We start from the raw sequence: 20,274 nt of genomic DNA, 5'->3' as shown, positions 1-20,274 counted from the left end.
TCCAGAGAACGCGTCTCCACTGCTCTAGAGTCCAGTGGCGGCGTGCTTTACACCACTGCATCCGACGCTTTGCATTGCACTTGGTGATGTATGGCTTGGATGCAGCTGCTCGGCCATGGAAACCCATTCCATGAAGCTCTCTGCGCACTGTTCTTGAGTTAATCTGAAGGCCACATGAAGTTTGGAGGTCTGTAGCGATTGACTCTGCAGAAAGTTGGCGACCTCTTCGCACTATGCGCCTCAGCATCCGCTGACCCCGCTCCGTCAGTTTACGTGGCCTACCACTTCGTGGCTGAGTTGCTGTTGTTCCCAAACACTTCCACGTTCTTATAATACAGCTGACAGTTGACTGTGGAATATTTAGGAGCGAGGAAATTTCACGACTGGATTTGTTGCACAGGTGGCATCCTATCACAGTTCCACGCTGGAATTCACTGAGCTCCTGAGAGCGACCCATTCTTTCACAAATGTTTGGAAAAACAGTCTGCATGCCTAGGTGCTTGATTTTATACACCTGTGGCCATGGAAGTGATTGGAACACCTGATTCTGATTATTTGGATGGGTGAGCGAATACTTTTGGCAATTCTGCACTGTTGTATTATAATCAGACTAACACTATATAAACCGTTTATAAGATGCTCAGTTGCCAGGGTACACCGATTTATCCAGCAGATTAGTCATCTCCATCCAGGGCAGATCCCACTGGACCTCTGTCACATCCTGTTTGGTTCTAGGCATTTCCTGATGGGCATTAAATTCTCCACATCTGTAAAAGCAACATTTATTTCATCATATCTCACTGTCTCATCTGTATTATAACACTTAGAATAAAAAAAATCTTTCACATTCATAAACAAGAAACTAAACATCTGCCTTAACTCTATTTTTGTGCTGATGCATAGAAGTTTAGATTAGTGGTCATTTTGGAGGGGTATGAAGCAGCGTTAGCTACTGATAACACATGAGCGAATAGAGTAAACACTGAATTCTGCCAGAATACTGACATTTTTTAAGTCAGTATCTGATCATATTCCCACCTCTCAGTACTACCAATTAGTGCAAAAGCAAAGCCTTAATATTTTAGGGGACTTTAAAGGTCTTTCCCACTGTATTGGATGCACACTACTGCACTTTATTATAAATAGACTAGATAACTCCATCTACTAACAGAAGACAACTAACAATATTACCACATCATTGACAAATAAGACACCCAGGTGTGGTCATTAAATGTGAAGCAGACAGCTGACAAGACCTTCCAAATCTACTGACCTCACAGAGATGAGAAATTAGACGATTATACTGTAAATAACCGCCAGGGCACGCTCCACAGGAATGAGAGGGGTTATTTTCATTACATATAGAAGTAACATGCTTATTAGTATTGAGCTTTAAACACGTTTATACCACAGCACTTCTCAGTTCTCAAATCCGATTGGTCAGATGGTGCTGATTCACTTTGTAAAACAGAGGCTCTGACACTCAAACAAGCTGTAATTCAGACCACAGGTTTATAGTAAAGTTACCATCTAATACTTTGAACAAAAATAATAATAATGTCTTATTATATATTATTACTTTTCCATCCTGGAATTGGTTATTTCCTTATAACAGCATGTCCCTAAATGTTTTATTTCTTATTTAAACAACTGTATGGTCAAAAATATGTGGACACCTGACCGTCACGACCCTCAAACTGTTGCTGCAAAAGCACACAATTGTCTAGATTGTCTTTGTATGCTGTTGAATTAGGAGCTGGAACAAAGATGTCCAAGCTTGTTCCAAGTTGAGCACATGTAAAGACATGGTGTGTTAGGACTGGAATGGAAGAACTCGCCCCACATTCAGAGCCTGACCTCAACCCCACCAAACACCTTCTGGGGTGAATTTTTTTCGTTCGTTTCGAAATTTCCCCACTGTGGGACGAATAAAGGTTTACCTTATCTTATCTTATCTTATCTTAAATGCAATGGCGACTGCACCCCAGACCTCCTCGCCCAACCTCAGAGCCCGGCCTCACTGATTGTTGTGGATGAATGAGCACAAATCCCATGCTACAGCCATGCCCAAAAGCTCTTCCAGAAGAATGGAGGTTGTTATAGCACCAAATTTGGATTGGGATGTTTAACAAGCACATATGGGAGAAGCAGACAGACGTAAACATACGTTCAGCCATACAGTGAGAAACTGATACTGATAATAGTATTGTAACCGGACCTCATATTGGTGCTCTTTGATTAGTTACTAGATGCACTGATGATCATGAAAATATCAAGACAAAAAATAGGAGCCACGTTTTCACTTGATAAAATTTACAAGAATAAATGCCGTGAAAGGATGACAGGATATACATCAATGAAGTTATCAGTAATGTTTGCTATACCTGCAGCTTGTTACAAGCAGAAAGGTGACAGACATCAGAATCACACTGATAACGATGACACAGACGGCCCAGACCCACGGCGCTACAGAACACAGGAGGGACATAAGACGAGAGAGCATGAAAACATAGGAGCGAACACGGCTTTAGTAAAATAAACGATTGCTCAAAACTTCCATACCTATATAGTTCTTTTTTTTCTCTGAGTTATCTGTAGAAAAAAAAGATTTAGAAGTCAGATTTGTCTGAAAACAGAGCAGATTTTATTGTCACTATGATCTCTGGGTTTAATGTTGGTATCAGAACATTCAGGACTAATCTGTAGATTTTATGTTAAGCATGCCTGGATATTATTTCTTACGTTATTTGTGTATAAGGCATAGATATATCCATATAAAAACTGTATGTTTAGGACAAAATTAATCAATGAAGGAATGAACAAAAACCAACAAACAAAAAAATAACTTGATTGAATTCAAACCTATTATTTGAGTCTAAGAACGATTCACTATGTATTTAAAAAATAAATAAAATCAATAAAAAAGCACCCAACACTCATAAAGTACCTTGTTGTTGAATAAGGATGTATTAGTGATGTGGAGCTCACCGCTCACAATGATGCTGATGGCATTGCTGCGCTGATTCCCTCCGGCTGCTTCACACCAGTACAAGCCACTTAACCCACTAGTGACGTTAAAGCTCCATTCGTAAGGTTGCTCAGGTTTGCCCTCCGGCTTCCAACTTTTTACATTTTCTTCAGCAACGCGGAGCCGCTTCAGGACCCAGAGTGTTGATGTATTATCGTGTACTGAACAGTTTAGAGAAAACTGTTCACCCTTAAAGTGCTGACTGCTGTTAGGCGAGACCTCCAGGGATGCAGGAGGTGGGTCTTAGTAAAGATGACAGGGAGGGAGAAAGAAGAAAGGGTCAGACTATGGAAATATCAGAGGAATAAACACACGCACATGTGCAGAAAAAATGCAGGAATGGTATGAAACAACTTTATTTGTTGATTGTAATAGTCATCCTATTCACCTTTCTTTTCTTCTTAGCATCATGCAATTGTCAGTAATAGATATAATAACTCGAGGTTGAATAATAGGATAAGTGAAAGTGAGACAGGTAGGTCAAGTTTCACAATGAAAAACACTTTACCATTTTGCCCAAAGCTGAACCCAAAGATTATGCCTGCTAGTGGTGCTTGCTGAGTTTCTCAGTCTTACCTGTTGTGACTTTTATAGACACAGTGTTATTCTGGAGCATGGACATGTTCTTATTCTGAGCTCCACACTGGTATGTGCCATTGTCTTCATGGGTCAGCGCTGAAATAGAGTAAGTTTGATTGTTCACTCTGTGAGCATGGCCGGGGCTAGAAGCCTTACTGAGGTTTCTAAACCAACTGTAGATCCACTCCTCTGAAGAGTTCCTTTTTACTTCACATGTCAGAACCATGGGTTCCCCGATGTAGAAGAGCTGTCCCTTAGGCCAGGCGGTTAAAACAACGTCTGAAAGAATGAAGTCAGTTCTTTGTGTTAGGTTAAGACAGAAAAAGGAAGATGTATATAAAATATAGGTAAAGTGTGTGTGTGTGTGTGTGTGTGTGTGATACCATCAGATGTTCTGTTTGTGGCCAATGATAAGGACAGTACTGAAAAAATAAACAACAACTTGTTAACATTCCCCTTAGACATGCAATACCTAAGAAGAGCTTTTAATTACTGTTTTTGTTCAGTTTTATCAATTTTATCAGATACTTAAATAACTTTGCTTAATTAAATAACAACACGATTGTAGACCATTATGTAATATCTTCCAAGAATATATATACAGTGAATCACAGTATGTTTAAAAAACTCACCTACAGACACAACAAATAAACCTTTCATTTTCTTCACCAAAGGTTCATTATCTTTCTCCCAGACCAGCTAGCAAGATGAGGAATAGACTACATAATGGAGTCAAAATACACTGCAAGCAGCACAGCATTTACATTCCCAGACATAATTGCATTTTCACACTCCTCCCCTTCCTGTTCTTACAGATGTACTGATTAACATGGAATCTTCTAGTTTATAAACAACAACATTCAACACATGATTCTCACAAAGTAGCACCATATTGAAGGATATTTATAGATCCAAAAGGTTAACAGATACACTATATTGCCAAAAGTTTTGGGACACCCCTCCAAATCATTGAATTCAGGGGTTGTTTTTCAGGGGTTGGACTCGGCCCCTTAGCTCCAGTGAAAGGAACTCTAAATGCTTCAGCATAACAAGACATTTTGGACAATTTCATGCTCCCAACTTTGTGGGAACAGTTTGGGGATGACCGCTTCCTGTTCCAGCGTCTGCCTTCACGTGAATGCACATGAATGTAATATGGAGTTGTTCCAACCTTTGCAGCTGTAACAGCTTCAACTCTTCTGGGAAGGCTTTCCACAAGGTTTAGGAGTGTGTTTATGGGAATTTTTGACCATTCCACTACAAGTCCATTTATGAGGTCAGGCACTGATGTTGGACAAGAAGGCCTGACTCGCAGTCTCCGCTCTAATTCATCCCAAAGGTGTTCTATCAGGTTGAGGTCAGGTCTCTGCCCAGTCAAGTTCCTCCACACCAAACTCTCTCATCCATGTCTTTATGGACCTTGCTTTGTGCACTGGTGTTCAGTCATGTTGGAACAGGAAGGGGTCATCCCCAAACTGTTCCCACAAAGTTGGGAGCATGAAATTGTCCAAAATGTCTTGGGATACTGAAGCATTAAGAGTTAATTTCACTGGAATTAAGGGGCCGAGCCCAACCCCTGAAAAACAACACCTGAATTCAATGATTCGGAGGGGTGTCCCAAAACATTTGGCAATATAGTGTATATAGCACCACATATTTAACAAACGTAATGCAAAGTCTAGCGCTGTTTGGCTAAACGATCGACAGATATAAAGCATGAGCTGTAATTCCCTTTTGTGTTTTTGTATGACGTTCAAATATGTGAGACTTTTAATTTGTAGGTCTGTGGACCGGATGTGCTTTATACAGCGTCACTGATAAGTAAAATAAATATATTTTTTATTATTATTTTTCTGGTGAAGATATTTATTACTGATAAATAGAGTGAGTATGTGTGTTAAATATAGTTTATCCAAACTAATCTTGACCGTTCAGGTTTTTATCACGAGGCTGAAGCTTTTTATTTATTTTTTCTGTCACACCTTAAAAGAGATCCAGGACTTACGATCTCCTGCCTCTAGATGGCGCCACAGAGTAAACTAAAATTATTTATATGATTCAGTGAACACGGCATCCTTTTAAAAACATCCGCCTCTGAAAATGTCTTTTGTGTATTATAGAATTATGAAGAGATTTTACTGTGACATTGCCATAAATGTCTTAAACATCTGATGGTCCTGTGAGCTTGGTATGCAAGAAATTTACCTACACTATATTTCCAAAAGTTTTGGGACACCCCTCCAAATCATTGAATTCAGGGGTTGTTTTTCAGGGGTTGGACTTGACCCCTTAGCCAAGACATTTTGGACAATTTCATGCTCCCAACTTTGTTTGGGGATGGCCCCTTCCTGTTACAACATGACTGCACACCAGTGCAAGGTCCATAAAGACATGGATGAGTGAGTTTGGTGTGGAGGAACTTCACAGAGTCCTGACCTCCTGATAGAACATCTTTGGGATGAATTAGAGTGGAGACTGTGAGACAGGACTTCTCGTCAAACATCAGTGCCTGACCTCACAAATGCGCTTCTAGAGGAATGGTCAAAAATTCCCATAAACACACTCTTAACCCTTGTGGAAAGTCTTCCCAGAAGAGTTGAAGCTGTTATAGCTGTAAAGGGCGGGACAACTCCATATTACATTCATGTGCATGTAAAGGCAGACGCCCCAGTTTTGTCCTGGCTCACAGTCTCCTCTCTAATTCATCCCAAAGGTGTTCCATCAGGTTGAGGTCAGGGCTCTGTGCAGGCCAGTCAAGTTCCTCCACACCAAACCAGGATCCTAGAGAAACGTTGTTTTATTATATTCATTATGTTCTGCATCATGGAATTTATGGTCGAAAGCGTCTTCGCTTCACTTCAGTTTGTTTATGGCGCCATCTACAGGAGAGAGATCGTAAGTGCTCGGTCTTTTTTCTTTTTTTTTTTTTTTTTTTCTTAAGGTGGAACGGAAAATTCCGAACTTGAATCTAAATGTTTGCACATCTTCTCAAATTCTCCTGGAGGATTTATTGTCGGAATCTGGTAATGACATGCGGTATTACTTATCCTTTATCTATATTTGATTTAATCTATACCATTTTCTTGCCTTCGTAAAGACATACAGTATACCTGCACGTTATTTGTGATTATCATCAATGGATGAATGTATTTATTCATTACGTTGAAATAGAGTTTTATTTTCCCCTACCGAACACCTAAAACAATAATTAATTTATTAAGGACAGTGTAGCTTCATTGCTTTTGCTAATTTGCTTTGTAATATGTGGTTTCGATAATGCATACTACTCTACTAAGCAGTATGCGATCAATAGTACGCACGCGGAAATACATACGTACTAGTTAGTACCGTAGTACGCTAATATCGGCGTGACTAGCATTATCAGTTTGCTAGCGCACATGCATAAAGAATGAGTTTACAGTAAGACTGTGCGTCTTGTTGAACCCAAAGTCTCTTCATTTTGGAGAATTAGAAGAATAAACGCACTACATTTAGAGAATGCTTCCTTAAATGTGGAAAAATGTGACGATTTTTGGACGTTTGTTCAGCTTCCTCCTAGGAAAGCAGCTGACCAAGTCAGCAGATTCACCATTCCTTCCTGTGTTTCTCAGTCACTGATAAACCTCAGGGAATATTTCTCAGTATAAATTTCTCAGTGAGTGGGCAAAAGTCCACCAGTAATCCTGAGGCAGGGTGTAAAATACCTTCACACAATAGCCTTCTGAATGATAAGGCTGATCTGATACACAGGGGATCTCTGACACATCTCTTCTTCTTCTTCTTCTTAGAGTTATAAAGCAAACATGAACGACTATGCAGTGCTGAACACCGGGCGAAAGATGCCCCTGGTTGGACTAGGGACGTGGAAGAGTGAGGCCGGAAAGGTGAGCGTACATTTACATGTAGATCATTCATAATATATTATTTTTTTATGTGAAGCCGTTGCATATTGGGTTGTTAATTCATTGTTGAGAGTAAAGATGCATGATTGCAAGCTCAAGTGAGATGAGATGACCTGCAGTCTGTTCGGTAAGTCTGTAACAGGTGTGTGTGCTTCTCATGTGACATTTGAGAATCATTTATTGCCTAACTGTGTGGTTTATTTATAACCAGTTTAGATGCACCATTTTAGGTGTTGGCTGGATTTTTTTCCAGTGTAAATGTTGCATATGACGTAATATGTGTAAGATTATAAAATCAGATCCTTTGAGTATTAACATGAACGTTAAAAACATGTATATTTGGATTATACATAAGGATTTCGTGTCAATAGTTGAAGTATGACAATTGTCACATTTCCAATTTCGGATATGATCCTGTGATTACGAGCTCATGGTTGCATTCTTGTATTACTTAATGATAAAAGTTATAGTTAACTTTGACTCTTTTTTTTTTGATTGCAGGTGAAACAGGCAGTCATGTGGGCTCTTCAGACCGGATATCGACACATCGACTGCGCTTCCATTTATGGAAACGAATCAGAAATTGGAGAAGCCTTTCAGGAGATGCTGGGGCCTGACAAAGTAAGTCAGCTGAGATGAATACCTGAGCTATGAAAACACACGTCATAAATTTTTCTTTTGTTTTTCCTCACAAACTATCCTCACTGTCAGGCCCTGAAACGAGAAGACGTGTTCGTTACCTCCAAACTGTGGAACACAAAGCACCACCCTGAGGACGTGGAGCCAGCACTGCTAAACAGCCTGAAAGAGCTGAAGCTGGAGTATCTGGACCTCTACCTCATTCACTGGCCTTATGCCTTTCAGTAAGTGTAGCCTGACCAAGGGAACCTATTACACTGTTTCACAAATTGGACAAAACACAATCTGAGCATAAGATATGATTAACTGCTTCAGATAACAAGAAAGATAAATATAAATGGAATATAAATTACAAATATAGAAATAATTTATATATACAAATGTATTCAAAAATATAAATGAAATATAAAATATAAATATAAAATAAATCAAATGAAAATCTATATACTGTATATATACAAATGTATTCAAAAATATAAATGAGATATAAAATAAAAATATAAAAGAAATGAGATATTCTATAAATGTAAATATATATATATATATATATATATATATATATATATATATATATATATATATATACAAATGTATTCTGAGATATAAAATATAAAATAAATATTTTATATATCATTTATATTTTTGAATTAATTTGTATATATATATATATATATATATATATATATATATATATATATATATATATATATATATATACAAATTAATTCAAAAATATAAATGACATAAAATATAAATATAAAAGAAATGAGATATTCTATATATATACAAAATGTAAACAAAAAGTACAAAAAAGGACAAATAGAAATAGGTTGAATTTTTACCAACTGACAGAGACCAGAAAGAGCCACAACTAGACACAAAAAACACATAGAATACATTAGTAGCACATCATGATCTAATCTCACTTGGATTGTGTATGATCCCACATGGACACACTAAAGGTTTTCATGTCCTGAATACTTTATACCAAAGTCTCACCCTAATTCAGTGAATAACACCATTAATTCTGTTCGACTGGTTATGTCTTTAGTCTGTCTTCCTCTGTCTCATGTCCTCTCAGGGAGATTTTCCTTGCCACTGTCCCCTCAAGTTCGCTCACTGGGAATCCAAATCTATAACCGGCTTTCTGTAGAGCTGTTTTGTGGCACATTCTGTTACGAAATCTTTGCTATACAAAAGCATTGAATTAATACGACAGTATATGTGCATTAGAAAGTGGTACTCCATGCAGTACATTATGTAATGAAATTTCATTTGAAGGTAGTGAATAAAAAGGTAGTTGTATTGGTAAAAGCAGAAATGCATCGTTTCCAGTCTTTACTCTAAAGTCATGCCCCCAGAAGCCTTAATACTAGAGAAAAAGGTTTATGAAATGATTATTTGACCGTGATGTTGCAATTGCATTTCCATTCTAAGAACAGATAATTTGAGACATAATACAAATTCACTTGTAAAACATGTATTTGCATTCCTGTAGATAGCGGAGTACAGCAGCTGGCAGAATTAAAATGCAAATGTGTAGTCCATGTCTGAACAGGTCTGATTCTGCCGCAATGAAAAATTGCAGTCCGCCCATCCTCATGCTACAAATTTATCCTGCTTCTAGGCGCGGAGATACCGCATTCCCCAGAAAGGAAGATGGAACCTTACTGTATGATGACACTGACTACAAGGTGACGTGGGCCGCCATGGAGAAACTCGTCGAAAAGGGACTCGTGAGGGCAATCGGGCTCTCTAACTTCAACAGCAGACAGATTGATGACATCTTGTCTGTAGCCAGTATAAAGCCTACTGTTTTACAGGTTGGGAAAGAAATGTATGAAATGTAGGATATTCAGTTTTGTCCCTTTAAATTCTCTTATTGCCGCACTAGCCTAGAGGAGGCATTTCTGCTCACTGACTGACTCGCATGATTGAAATCGGCCTGCATGAGAACTTTATCTAGCCCAATTTTAAGCATGCAGTGAGCCATATTAGGGATATTCTGTAATATACACACATCTGCAAATGTTATACAACCAGTGGTGATACGGCGAAACTAGGCTTGCCATAAACAACAGTTTATAGCTATTATAATGTAGGTGATCACTAGAACTTGTTTCACGTTGCATAATATTAATTGTAATTACCAATCCAAAAAACACCTATTGTTCACTAATAAATAATAAATTGTCATTGTTGGCAAATTGCTGTGTTATAAAAGGAACTCAGGACATGCTGTTACTGAAGAATAATCACAGAAAAATTTCACGTCAGGCTGAATCTGTTTCCTTTAGCAGCCACACACCATAACTTACTTAAGAAAAGAAAGTTGAAGTCCTGATTTTACTTTTTCAAAGAAAGTCATTATTTTAATCTTTTATTAAATCATTATTTGGTTCTTGGACACTAATGCTTAAAAAAACAACCTGACATTTTTGCTTGGTCCAGGTGGAGGGTCATCCTTATCTCGCCCAAGTGGAGCTTCTTGCTCACTGCAGGGAGAGGGGCTTAGTGTTGACTGCCTACAGTCCACTGGGCTCTCCAGATCGTGCTTGGAAGATACCAGATGAACCAGTTATCTTAGAGGAGCCGGTCATTGCAGCACTAGCCAAGAAGTACAACAAATCTCCTGCACAAATTATAATCAGGTAAAATGTATTCAAAACTACAGTGTACTATAGCTCTAATATACCTCTGTAGTTTATTGTTTGTGTTGGATTGTGTGATGTGTTGAACAAATAGACCATGTTGCTTCTGCTTAATTGCAGGTGGCTGACTCAGCGAGGAGTTGTGACGATCCCAAAGAGCGTTACAGAGTCTCGCATCAAAGAAAATATACAGGTTAGATAGTTTTCATGTTTTAATTATTCAAACATGGATTTTAATTGGGGTTTTTTTTTACCATCCAGCATCATTGCGGTATTTTAACACCTGTCTGTGCACACGCAGGTTTTTGACTTCACTCTCGAACCTGACGAGATGGACAGGGTGACAGCATTGAACAAAGGCTGGAGATACATCGTGCCAACTATAACTGTAAGTTTCTCACTTACCCATAATAGTTATTTTTAAAAGTCGGTTCATTTCAGAACTGCAATTATAAGAAGTAGTGTAATGCAACCTGGAACAAATAGATATATAGATTGAAAAAATAAATCCGAGGTGTACCATCACGCTGAGTTTATTTTTATTTCTTTACAGGTTGATGGCAAGCCTGTACCAAGGGATGCAGGACATCCTTATTATCCGTTTAATGATCCTTATTAATGAATACGCTGTACTGCAGGATTATGTGCCTTCCAATCCACTTCAAATGGCAGAGATGAACACATAACACGATACATTTCCCCCTTTCTTTTCATTTCTCCGGTGTTAGGGTATATGACACAATCTGTATCTGTTTATTGTATCAAATAATATCCCTATCTGCATTCGGATGACTTGGGTTTTTTTTGTCGAGTTCCATGGGATCCCAGTCCAGATACACAATACTAGTCTCAACCAGATGCCCTGTGAATCTTTCTGGTCAGGTTTATAAAAAATAAATAAATAAATAAAACAAATAGTGTACCTCCTACTTGTGTCTGTATTTCTGTCTGTTTCTGTTTTTAACGACATTATCTGTTCAGTCTCAACGATGTACTCGTATTTTGTTACTTCCCTGCTGCAGTGACTCCAGTTTTCCAGTATGACTGCATCAAAAATGTGATGAGCAGTGGCACATAAGGAACATCAAATTGTCACATAACTACACATTATAAAGTTAGAAGAAATGTAACTCATATGCTGAGCATGTGAATCTCACCAGAAGAACCTGAGACTCAGATTATAGCATGGTTCTAGCTGGATGAACCGCCTTCTTCTTTTTCTTTTTCTTCTTCTTTCAGCTTTTCCCTTCAGGGGTCACCACAGCGAATCATCTCTCTCCACCTATCCCTATCTTCTGCATCCTCAACACTTGCACCCACTAGCTTCATATCCTCATTTATTACATCCATATACCTCCTCTTTGGCCTTCCTCTTTGCCTCCTGCCTGGCAGCTCCATGTCTAACATTCTCCTACCAATATACTCACTCTCCCTCCTCTGAACATGTCCAAACCACCTTAATCTGGCCTCAATAACTTTGTCCCCCAAAAGTCCAACATGAGCTGTCCCTCTGATGTACTCATTCCTAATCCTGTCCAACCGTCTCACTCCCAAAGAGAACCTCAACATCTTCAGCTCTGCTACCTCCAGCTCTGACTCCTGTCTCTTCCTCAGTGACACTGTCTCTCACGGTCTCACCACTGTCCTGTACACCTTCCCCTTGATTCTCGCTGATATGTTTCCATCACACAGAACTCCTGACACCTTTCTCCACCCTTTCCAACCTGCCTGCACTCACTTCTTCACCTCTTTCCCACACTCTCCATTACTCTGGACTGTTGACCGCAAGTACTTAAACTCCTGTACCTTCTTCACCTCTTCACCCTGTAATCTTACTGTTCCACTTCCCTCCCTTTTATTCACAATCTGGATGAGTCTGATTCATGCAGGTTGGCCAAGCAGGAAAGAAGTGTGCAGAGTGACATGGGGTGTCTGTATCAAGAGACATTACATGTACTGTTAATTTGTGGCTGTTTATGGCATTGTATATTAAAATTTAATTTAGAAATTCTAGTAAAGGTATGAGGAATTTTAAGGATATTTGGATTTTTCGTTTTTATTGACGATTGGTTTGGGGTTTTTTTTCTAGTAGCCCATGGACACCAGACTAGACCAGACGTTAGCAATATTGTGGTTTCATGGTTTCACTTCACATATTTTTGCATTTGGTTGGTTGTTCCCTTCACCTCTGTTTTGTACGAATAAGGCAGATTATAGCAATCTATAGCAGAAGTGAGTGGAAGAGATGTGAGACAGGGTTTTTTAGTATTTACCCAACACACACACACACGCCCAAAGTCATCCTGTCACTTAAACCCACACGTTCAAATAATATTCATCATTTCACCTGACAAAAGAAAAAAATCTCAGGATACTAAGATGAAATGTGACTGATAAGATAAGTGAGATAAGATGTTGCCTGGTTTAAATCTTTATAGACAAACAGTTATTAGTTTGTCAGCATCAATAAAAAACTACTTCATGATCTGATGAAGTACAGTACGGTGTCCCACAAGGCTCTGCTTTAAGCCCTACTGTCGTTTTCCCTCTTCACGGCCTCTTTGGGCAATCCTGATGTTCTCTTTTGTGCTAATAATAGACAGTTATACGTATCGGTACGGCACAAACTACTAGTCTGGTCGACTAGCCTTGTCATCTCTCAGGAATGAGATATTTAAGAAATACTTATGAACTTATGAATGTTGGGGGGGGGGGGGTCCGGTGTCCACAAACTTTTGGCCATGTACTAAATAAAAATAAAAATAACAAACACTTTCCAATGATGTGCATGTACATGTAAAAACAAAGAAGAAGGTGAAGTGAAGCACTTGGTTATCTATTGTTAATGCCTAGTGTAGGGAGTGTTTCATACACATTAGCTCTAGCAGTGCGCGTGCCCTTTAAAATCATTTCCCGCGCTTTAACGGGGGAGGTCAAGGGTCAGCGGAAGTGGAGACAGCATCCGTATTTAAAGGCGCCAACGGTGTTTGATTCGGAATCAGTCGTGTGCACGTCTGCCATTTTCTCCTGGGTTTTTTCGGTATAATTTAAGTTGTCGGTAACGCGCGCGCTGAAAATGCCGGAGGAAACCGCTGTTGCTGCGTCTTCGAGCACTGAGGCGTAAGTTTGTTTGGGTTTTTTTTCCCCCACCCCACACACACACACACACACACACACACACCCTGGAGCCCTGTGTGTGTGTTAGTGTTAAGTGAAGCGCGCGCGCTCAGAAGTGTGGTCGCGAGGCCAGTTGCGCTACGTCGCAGCCTTCGCTCGCGCACTTGCGCACTAGCTAGTACGCTGACGCGACGCCCGGCCTCGCGCCTTTGCATACTTCTGTACTACTTAGGGCGCGAGTGCGTGACGTTTGGCGGGAGAAGCGGCACGGCTAAGTCGCTTTGCTAGCTCCGGTTATAAGTTGCTTCGGTTTCGTTTCTGTCCCGCGAACACATTAAAACGCCTCATATTTTACTTTTCGCTTTTATAATACTACAGCCGTGCCCGGGTTTGTAAAGCTAAATAAGCTTAATCCACCCATACTGCTGTGCGCGTGCACCGCGGTAGAGTGATGCTAGCTGCACTTTTATTTGCATATTGGCTTCATGCTAAGCTAGCGGCTAACACACTCCCTTCAGAAACTTTTTTTTTTTTTTTTTACTCACATCCACCTCTTTATATCAGAGTAGAGGCAGAAATAATCCACTTTCGAGTATTTATGCGCAGTATTGCATTTTGTTATAATGATGATAATAATATTTAGTTACTTATTGTGGGTGTAAATGTTCCTCAAAGTAAGAAAACTGTTAAATACACCTAGTGATCTAGGCGGGTATGTCATGCTTGGGTCACTTATTTGGAGGTCTTTATTCACTTATCAACCCTAAAAACTGCAATAATCTCTGTAAAATGGTTAATTAGTTTCTTAGCACTTGATCAGCATTCGTTCTTTATCCCATTGGTTTAATTTCACGAGCCTTCTAGCAGTAATAAACCTATGTTATAATAAAACGTCCCATTATGTGGCCTTGGTGCTATTGAAGCATGTAATAAAGACGAAGTATTGTTCTAATACATCGTCCAGTGAAATAGTCCTTTTATTCCCTGCTGCCTTTTCCTTCTCATCATTTCTTTCCAGAGCTGGGAAATAAGGCTATTAAAAACCAATATCTTGATAAACGAACTCTACATCTGAGACTCCAAGCAATCTGTGATTGACAGCAACTTAAAATAAATGAAATGGAGAAAAACCGAGCCTCAAATAGGCTTCGATCGAAGTGTATTGTAATGCGTACTGTCTATCAGGCTTCAAGTACTGTGAATGTTTTAGCAGCAGTGTTTGACCACCCCAATAAGGAATCTGATTCTTCTAGGCTGCGTCTCATCTCTGTGCACATCTACACTGATCAGGCATAACATTATGAACACTGAAAGGTAGTGAACACAAAATGTATCATGGCACCTGTTAGTGGGTGGGATATATTAGGCAACAAGTGAACATTTTGTCCTCAGTGTTGTTAGAAGCAGGAAAAATGGACAAGCATAAGGATTTGAGCGAGTTTGATAAGGGCCAAATTGTGATGGCTAGACGACTGGATCAGAGCATCTCCAAAACTGCAGCTCTTGTGGGGTGTTCCCGGTCTGCAGTGGTCAGTATCTATCAAAAGTGGTCCAAGGAAGGAACAGTGGTGAACCGGTGGCCGAGGATCATTGATGCACGTGGGGAGTGAAGACTGGACCGTGTGATCCGATCCAACAGACGAGCTACTGTTGCTCAGATTGCTGAAGAAGTTAATGCTGGTTCTGATAGAAAGGTGTCAGAATACACAGTGGGTCAGGGCTGTTTTGGCTGCAAAAGTGGGACCACAATAATAGGCAGGTGGTCATAATGTTATGCCTGATCGGTGTATACCTTGCTCTGGGGAATATTCATATTAAGGATACTTGTTAGTTAGCAACAGTTACAGCAACTGTTAGTTGTCGTAAGATTTTATTTTTAATACTGTAAAAATGTATAGTGTCCTGTTTTACCTACCTTGAACTTGCCATAAAAATGGCTGAAGATGCTCATGTGGCTTTAAAAGACTCTTATTTTCCTCTCTCCTTCCAGTGTGGAGGAGAAGCCATGCTCATCCAGTGCTGCAGAGAGGTAAGGTTTCGGGTGTTTATTACCTATATTGAAATCGGTGCAAACATGTTTACACATACAGGTTGAACATTTTTGTGTGGTTTGCAGCTCTGTAGATGTGGCTGAAGAGGCAAAGAAGCTGATTGGCACTGGAAACAGGCACCTGGTCATGGGAGATGTTGTATCTGCAGTCAGCGTGTTCCAGGAGGCCTGTGCCATGCTGTGAGTATGACTGGCCTTGTGTAGGATAAAGTGCAGGCCTGTTGGATAAAGTGTGTAGTGCCTAATGTTTGATTATGGACTAGATTTTGGCTCCCTTTCCCTATATTGATACTTATGTGAATCTTAAGGTCTAAGGGGAGTTGCTACATTTAAAAGCTTGACTTTATCATTCAACACGGCAGCTCTTGCATGCCAGTGCTGTTTTAGTATTTTATAGCCAACATTTAATCACTAGTGCTGCTGGAATTGGTGTAATGCCAGTTATTTGGACTTGTATCTTCAGTGACGGTGAATTTTTTTTAATTGCATTGAGATGTATGGTAGCAGTACAGGAACACAAATTTTTTTTTTTTTTTTTTTAATTTGTCAGAGCTGAGAAATACGGCGACACTGCCGATGAATGTGGAGAGGCATTCTTCTTGTGTGGGAAGTCCTTGCTGGAGCTTGCCAGGTAATGCTTAGAACAGTTTCTTGCTTTTGGATCTTGAAACCATCTAATTTAAGCCAAACCATTCATCACTCTGTGGGTGTACTCACAGGATGGAGAACTCCGTCTTGGGTAATGCCTTGGAGGGAGTCCCGGAGGAATCCTCAGAGGAGGGCGAGAAGCAGAATGACTCCAAGATTGAGAGTGCAGATAACTTGGATGGTGGGTATTTGGGGGATTTTTGTGTTTATGTACATGTACAGTGTTTGCTCTTTTAAATTGTCATTGGATATTTTTTTAATATGTATTTGGCTCTGAACAATTTAATTGATTATGGAAGTTATGTGATCCATTTAACCTGAACAAATGCATACCAATCCTCCATCATTCTTGGTCAAAAGATTTCTCTTGCTTGACCTCTCTCTTTAAAGTATCTTGCCACCTTAAATGTTTCTGCCACAATACAGAGAAAACCAGAGATGAGCTCCGTGAACAGGTTTATGAAGCTATGTCTGAGAAGAGGGATTCTCAGGAAGGGGAGCCAAAAATGGATAAAGAGCAAGAAGTCAAGGGAAAAGAACGGATGGAAGATGGTGAAGCTGCTGCTGAAAATCGAGAGAAGACTGAGGCCAGTGCTGAAAATCGAGAAAAGCATGAAGCTGGTGCTGAAAATCGAGAAAAGCATGAAGCTGGTGCCGAAACTCGAGAGAAGGCTGAAGCTGCTCCTGAAAATCGAGAGAAGGCTGAAGCTGCTCCCGAAAATCGAGAGAAGACTGAAGCACCTGCAGAAAATCGAGAGAAGGTTGAGGCTACTGTGGAAGCTGAAAAGTCCACAGAAAATCTTAAAAGTGAAGTGCAAACTGCTGAAAGTGTTAAGGAGGAGTTGGACAAGGAAATCTCCTCGAAACAAGATGGTGCTGAGGTTGCAAAGGAGGATGCTGAGAAAGATGTTAAAAGCACAGCGGAACAGGGTGGGAATGAAGAACAGCCAGAGCCTATGGAGGAAGATGCTGGAGGTAGAGGTGTTAAATGTAGACCACATGGGTGTATGGGGTGTTTTTCTTCACTTGGGGAACCGTTCTGACCCAAATGGGCTCGTGGATCTGCACAAATGTGATGGTGACCTTGGCAGATGACGCAAATGCTTCTTGTATGTTTGCTGGTTCCAACTAACTTTTGGTGTTTACCTGCTTAGATGCTGAAGATGATGATGATGATGATGATGAAGACAATGATGATGAAGAAGCAGCAGATGCCAATGCAGAGGATAAGGTTTGTTCTTAATCCAAGGGGTTTTCCGAGAGGGTGTTAAATTACAAAGACCACCCCCCCTACATGAATTCTTGCATTCTTACAGGAGGAGGAGGAGGATGTTGGAAATCTCCAGTTAGCATGGGAGATGTTGGAAGTGGCTAAAGTGATCTACAAAAGGTATGAAGTCTTGCAGGGGGGAACCCCCACACTTTTTTGGGTACTTTCCCTCGTTCTAGAAAAGTAAGATGTACGTCTTGTTTGCAGAAAGGAAAGCCAAGAGGACCAACTAATGGCGGCACAGATTTTCTTGAAACTTGGAGAAGTTGGAGCAGAATCAGGTATGTTTGGCCAAGAACTGTTCAAGGAATTAACATTTTTAAAGTAAATATAAATTGGTTGTGAAATTTAGCATAGTATCAGATCTTGGCTCATGGAAATTTTTCGCTGGATCCTTTTGTCAAACCTACACACAGGTAAGCTGGGAGGATCAAATTGGGGTTGTTTTAAAGAATGGATCATTTTGTTTCCATATTCCTAGAGAGGAATCCTCCACCTTCAAGTTGTGTGCCTTGAATATTTAGATTTCTAGTGTCACTCTTGGACAAATTGCCTTGTAAATGGAAACTGCAGATTTTGTTCCTCTCCTCAATCACTGAACCTAGATGGTTTGTTTGTTTAAATAGGAAACTACAGCCAGGCTCTAGAGGACTTCCAGGAGTGCTTAGCCATACAGGTGAAGCATCTTCCTCCTCACAGTCGTCTGCTGGCAGAGACTCATTACCAATTGGGCATGACGTTTAGCTACACGGGCCAGTACAGCCAGGCCATCCAGCACTTCAGCAGTTCCATCAAAGTCATTGAGAGCCGCCTGGGTATGTTAAAGTTCATATGACTTTCAGTTGTTGGTTATCCCTCGTAATGAATAAATATTAGAAAAATTCATCAGAAGACTGTTTACTGGTTGAGTGTTTGAATTGATGTTCCTGTTACCAGCCATGCTTCAAGAAATAATTGACAAAACAGAAGGTGCTGAAGGAGCAGCAGAGGAAAAGCGTGAACTAGAGGAGCTGAAGCAGCTTCTGCCAGAAATTTCTGAGAAGGTGGAAGATGCAAAGGAAAGCCAGAGGACAGCTGCTGTAGCATCGGAAGCGATTCACCAGACCCTGGTGAGTTGAGGATATTGTGTGTTTATTGATGATGGCTGAGTCTAGTGAGACTTGAAGCACTGAATTTTCTTTTTCAGGGAGGGGCATCTACATCCTCAGGATTTGCAACTGAAAATGGTGCTTCATCTTCATCAACAGCTGCCCAGGTATTTTGGGGAAACTTTTTAACACATTTGCTCAATATTTAGATTTGGTTTCATTCTTTAACGGCACTTGGTCTCTTTCAGATTGCAGTTAAGCCTGCTGATGGTGCATCCTCTTCAAAATCCGCATCGGATATCTCTCATCTTGTCCGCAAAAAGGTGAGCGTTCAACCACTGACCGCTTTTACTACCTGACTCCAACAGACCCTAACTGTGTTGCCAGTATGTATAAAACCCCTCAATACATGAAGTTGAGCCCCCTTACGATCATAGGCTTGCATGATTTTTTTTTTTTTTAGATAATAGCTAATGGGTGACTTGTTGAGTGGTCTGATTGCTGTGAGTGCAGCTTGTGGATTTATGCAGTTGGTCAGTAGATTAGATGAGGAGTTGAGCTGAGGAGGTAAGAGGGGAAGAAATAAAGTCTGTTCTATCCTGCTTTGTATTCCTGCACAGAGGAAACCAGAAGACGAGAGCCCAAAAAAGGACAGTGATGCTAAAAAGGTCAAACAGGAGACCACAATTAATGGCAGCGCCGACTCTGCCAGCAACAGCAATGGAGTCCAGGAGAAAATGGAGCAGGAGGCGAGTTGATAGGCTTAATGTTTCTGCTTGTAGGGTCAGTGGAGGTGCCTCAGGACAGGGCCTGATATGTAGATCCATCACACATGCCTTTCCCCAATACAGATCATTTGCAGGATCAAAGTTGTGGCTTGCTATAATGACTACTAGGCAGTGAATCTAAAGTGCTGCCATGCCCAGTCCTTTTGCTTTTAGTGCTTTATTTTTTTGATTTTGCTCTTCCTTAATGTAATTTCTATCTTTTTTTTTTTTTTTCCCTCCCTTCAATAATTGTTTTTAGGCTGTGAATTCCTCTACCTCTGCAGAAGCCACAGCGTGATGGGGGGGATTTTCTAAACTGCCCAATGATCTTCCAACCAGCACAGCATGCCTGCCTCAAGTCTCATGAACAGCATTTTGTTTTGTAAATAGAACATCAAAATTTTTTTTTTTTTTTTTTTTTTTTTTTGTCTGTCCAAATTTTGTATTGTAAAGTTTCAATAAATATTTGCATACATCATGTCATGTTTCAGATATGTGAACACAACCTGTTTTTGCAGTTCTACTTTAAGGGTAG

The 20,274-nt window shown here is 40.1% G+C and overlaps 3 protein-coding genes across 8 annotated transcripts; 2 read left to right on the top strand and 1 right to left on the bottom strand.

Annotated features, from left to right (window-relative positions):
- Positions 1-338: 338 nt before the first annotated feature.
- On the bottom strand, positions 339-4,547 carry LOC131362027 (uncharacterized). 2 transcript variants are annotated; one of them, XM_058403746.1, is made up of 7 exons: positions 4,240-4,547; positions 3,991-4,029; positions 3,605-3,886; positions 2,989-3,270; positions 2,563-2,592; positions 2,385-2,466; positions 339-767 (listed from the first exon to the last, which is right to left on the bottom strand). In XM_058403746.1, exons 1-7 carry the CDS (start codon positions 4,265-4,267, stop codon positions 641-643), a joined length of 870 nt encoding a protein of 289 aa, XP_058259729.1. In that variant the 5' UTR covers positions 4,268-4,547; the 3' UTR covers positions 339-640. The 2 variants fall into 2 exon arrangements, with proteins under 2 accessions (XP_058259729.1, XP_058259730.1); XM_058403747.1 differs by lacking the exon at positions 339-767 and having other exon boundaries at positions 2,387-2,466; positions 2,948-3,270.
- A 1,868-nt stretch (positions 4,548-6,415) lies between these two features.
- Positions 6,416-11,726, top strand: akr1a1b (aldo-keto reductase family 1, member A1b (aldehyde reductase)). Of its 3 annotated transcripts, none has more exons than XM_058401882.1 (9): positions 6,416-6,502; positions 7,396-7,491; positions 8,011-8,130; positions 8,221-8,372; positions 9,776-9,971; positions 10,600-10,799; positions 10,920-10,992; positions 11,101-11,187; positions 11,353-11,726. In XM_058401882.1, exons 1-9 carry the CDS (start codon positions 6,419-6,421, stop codon positions 11,416-11,418), a joined length of 1,074 nt encoding a protein of 357 aa, XP_058257865.1. In that variant the 5' UTR covers positions 6,416-6,418; the 3' UTR covers positions 11,419-11,726. The 3 variants fall into 3 exon arrangements, with proteins under 3 accessions (XP_058257865.1, XP_058257866.1, XP_058257867.1); XM_058401883.1 differs by lacking the exon at positions 6,416-6,502 and adding an exon at positions 6,510-6,630; XM_058401884.1 differs by lacking the exon at positions 6,416-6,502 and adding an exon at positions 6,585-6,643.
- Positions 11,727-13,749: 2,023 nt separating this feature from the next.
- Positions 13,750-20,188, top strand: nasp (nuclear autoantigenic sperm protein (histone-binding)). 3 transcript variants are annotated; one of them, XM_058402633.1, is made up of 15 exons: positions 13,752-13,919; positions 15,907-15,945; positions 16,033-16,146; positions 16,517-16,597; positions 16,686-16,795; positions 17,041-17,589; positions 17,769-17,845; positions 17,931-18,004; positions 18,092-18,165; positions 18,511-18,699; positions 18,821-18,993; positions 19,071-19,139; positions 19,221-19,295; positions 19,593-19,721; positions 19,999-20,186. In XM_058402633.1, the coding sequence occupies exons 1-15, from the start codon at positions 13,876-13,878 to the stop codon at positions 20,035-20,037; spliced, it is 1,836 nt and encodes a 611-aa protein (XP_058258616.1). In that variant the 5' UTR covers positions 13,752-13,875; the 3' UTR covers positions 20,038-20,186. The 3 variants fall into 3 exon arrangements, with proteins under 3 accessions (XP_058258617.1, XP_058258616.1, XP_058258618.1); XM_058402634.1 differs by lacking the exon at positions 19,593-19,721 and having other exon boundaries at positions 13,750-13,919; positions 19,999-20,188; XM_058402635.1 differs by lacking the exon at positions 17,041-17,589 and having other exon boundaries at positions 13,756-13,919; positions 19,999-20,181.
- Positions 20,189-20,274: the final 86 nt, after the last annotated feature.

Source organism: Hemibagrus wyckioides, linkage group LG11, assembly GCF_019097595.1.
Source record: "Hemibagrus wyckioides isolate EC202008001 linkage group LG11, SWU_Hwy_1.0, whole genome shotgun sequence".
Taxonomy (NCBI): Eukaryota; Metazoa; Chordata; class Actinopteri; order Siluriformes; family Bagridae; genus Hemibagrus; species Hemibagrus wyckioides.
Note: the sequence above shows the minus strand (reverse complement) of the source record. Positions and strands in the feature narration are given on the sequence as shown.

Bases quoted from the DNA above. Each gene is read 5' to 3' on its own strand.
- LOC131362027 (XM_058403746.1), bottom strand. From the start codon at position 4,267: ATGAAAGGTTTATTTGTTGTGTCTGTAG. The intron at 4,030-4,239 runs GTGAGTTTTTTA...TTATTTTTTCAG, and splicing joins TTTATTTGTTGTGTCTGTAG to TACTGTCCTTATCATTGGCC. The intron at 3,271-3,604 runs GTAAGACTGAGA...ATCTTTACTAAG, and splicing joins GTCTATAAAAGTCACAACAG to ACCCACCTCCTGCATCCCTG.
- akr1a1b (XM_058401882.1), top strand. From the start codon at position 6,419: ATGTTCTGCATCATGGAATTTATGGTCGAAAGCGTCTTCGCTTCACTT. The intron at 8,373-9,775 runs GTAAGTGTAGCC...TCCTGCTTCTAG, and splicing joins CACTGGCCTTATGCCTTTCA to GCGCGGAGATACCGCATTCC. The intron at 9,972-10,599 runs GTTGGGAAAGAA...TGCTTGGTCCAG, and splicing joins TAAAGCCTACTGTTTTACAG to GTGGAGGGTCATCCTTATCT.
- nasp (XM_058402633.1), top strand. From the start codon at position 13,876: ATGCCGGAGGAAACCGCTGTTGCTGCGTCTTCGAGCACTGAGGC. The intron at 13,920-15,906 runs GTAAGTTTGTTT...CTCTCCTTCCAG, and splicing joins GCGTCTTCGAGCACTGAGGC to TGTGGAGGAGAAGCCATGCT. The intron at 16,147-16,516 runs GTGAGTATGACT...TTAATTTGTCAG, and splicing joins CAGGAGGCCTGTGCCATGCT to AGCTGAGAAATACGGCGACA.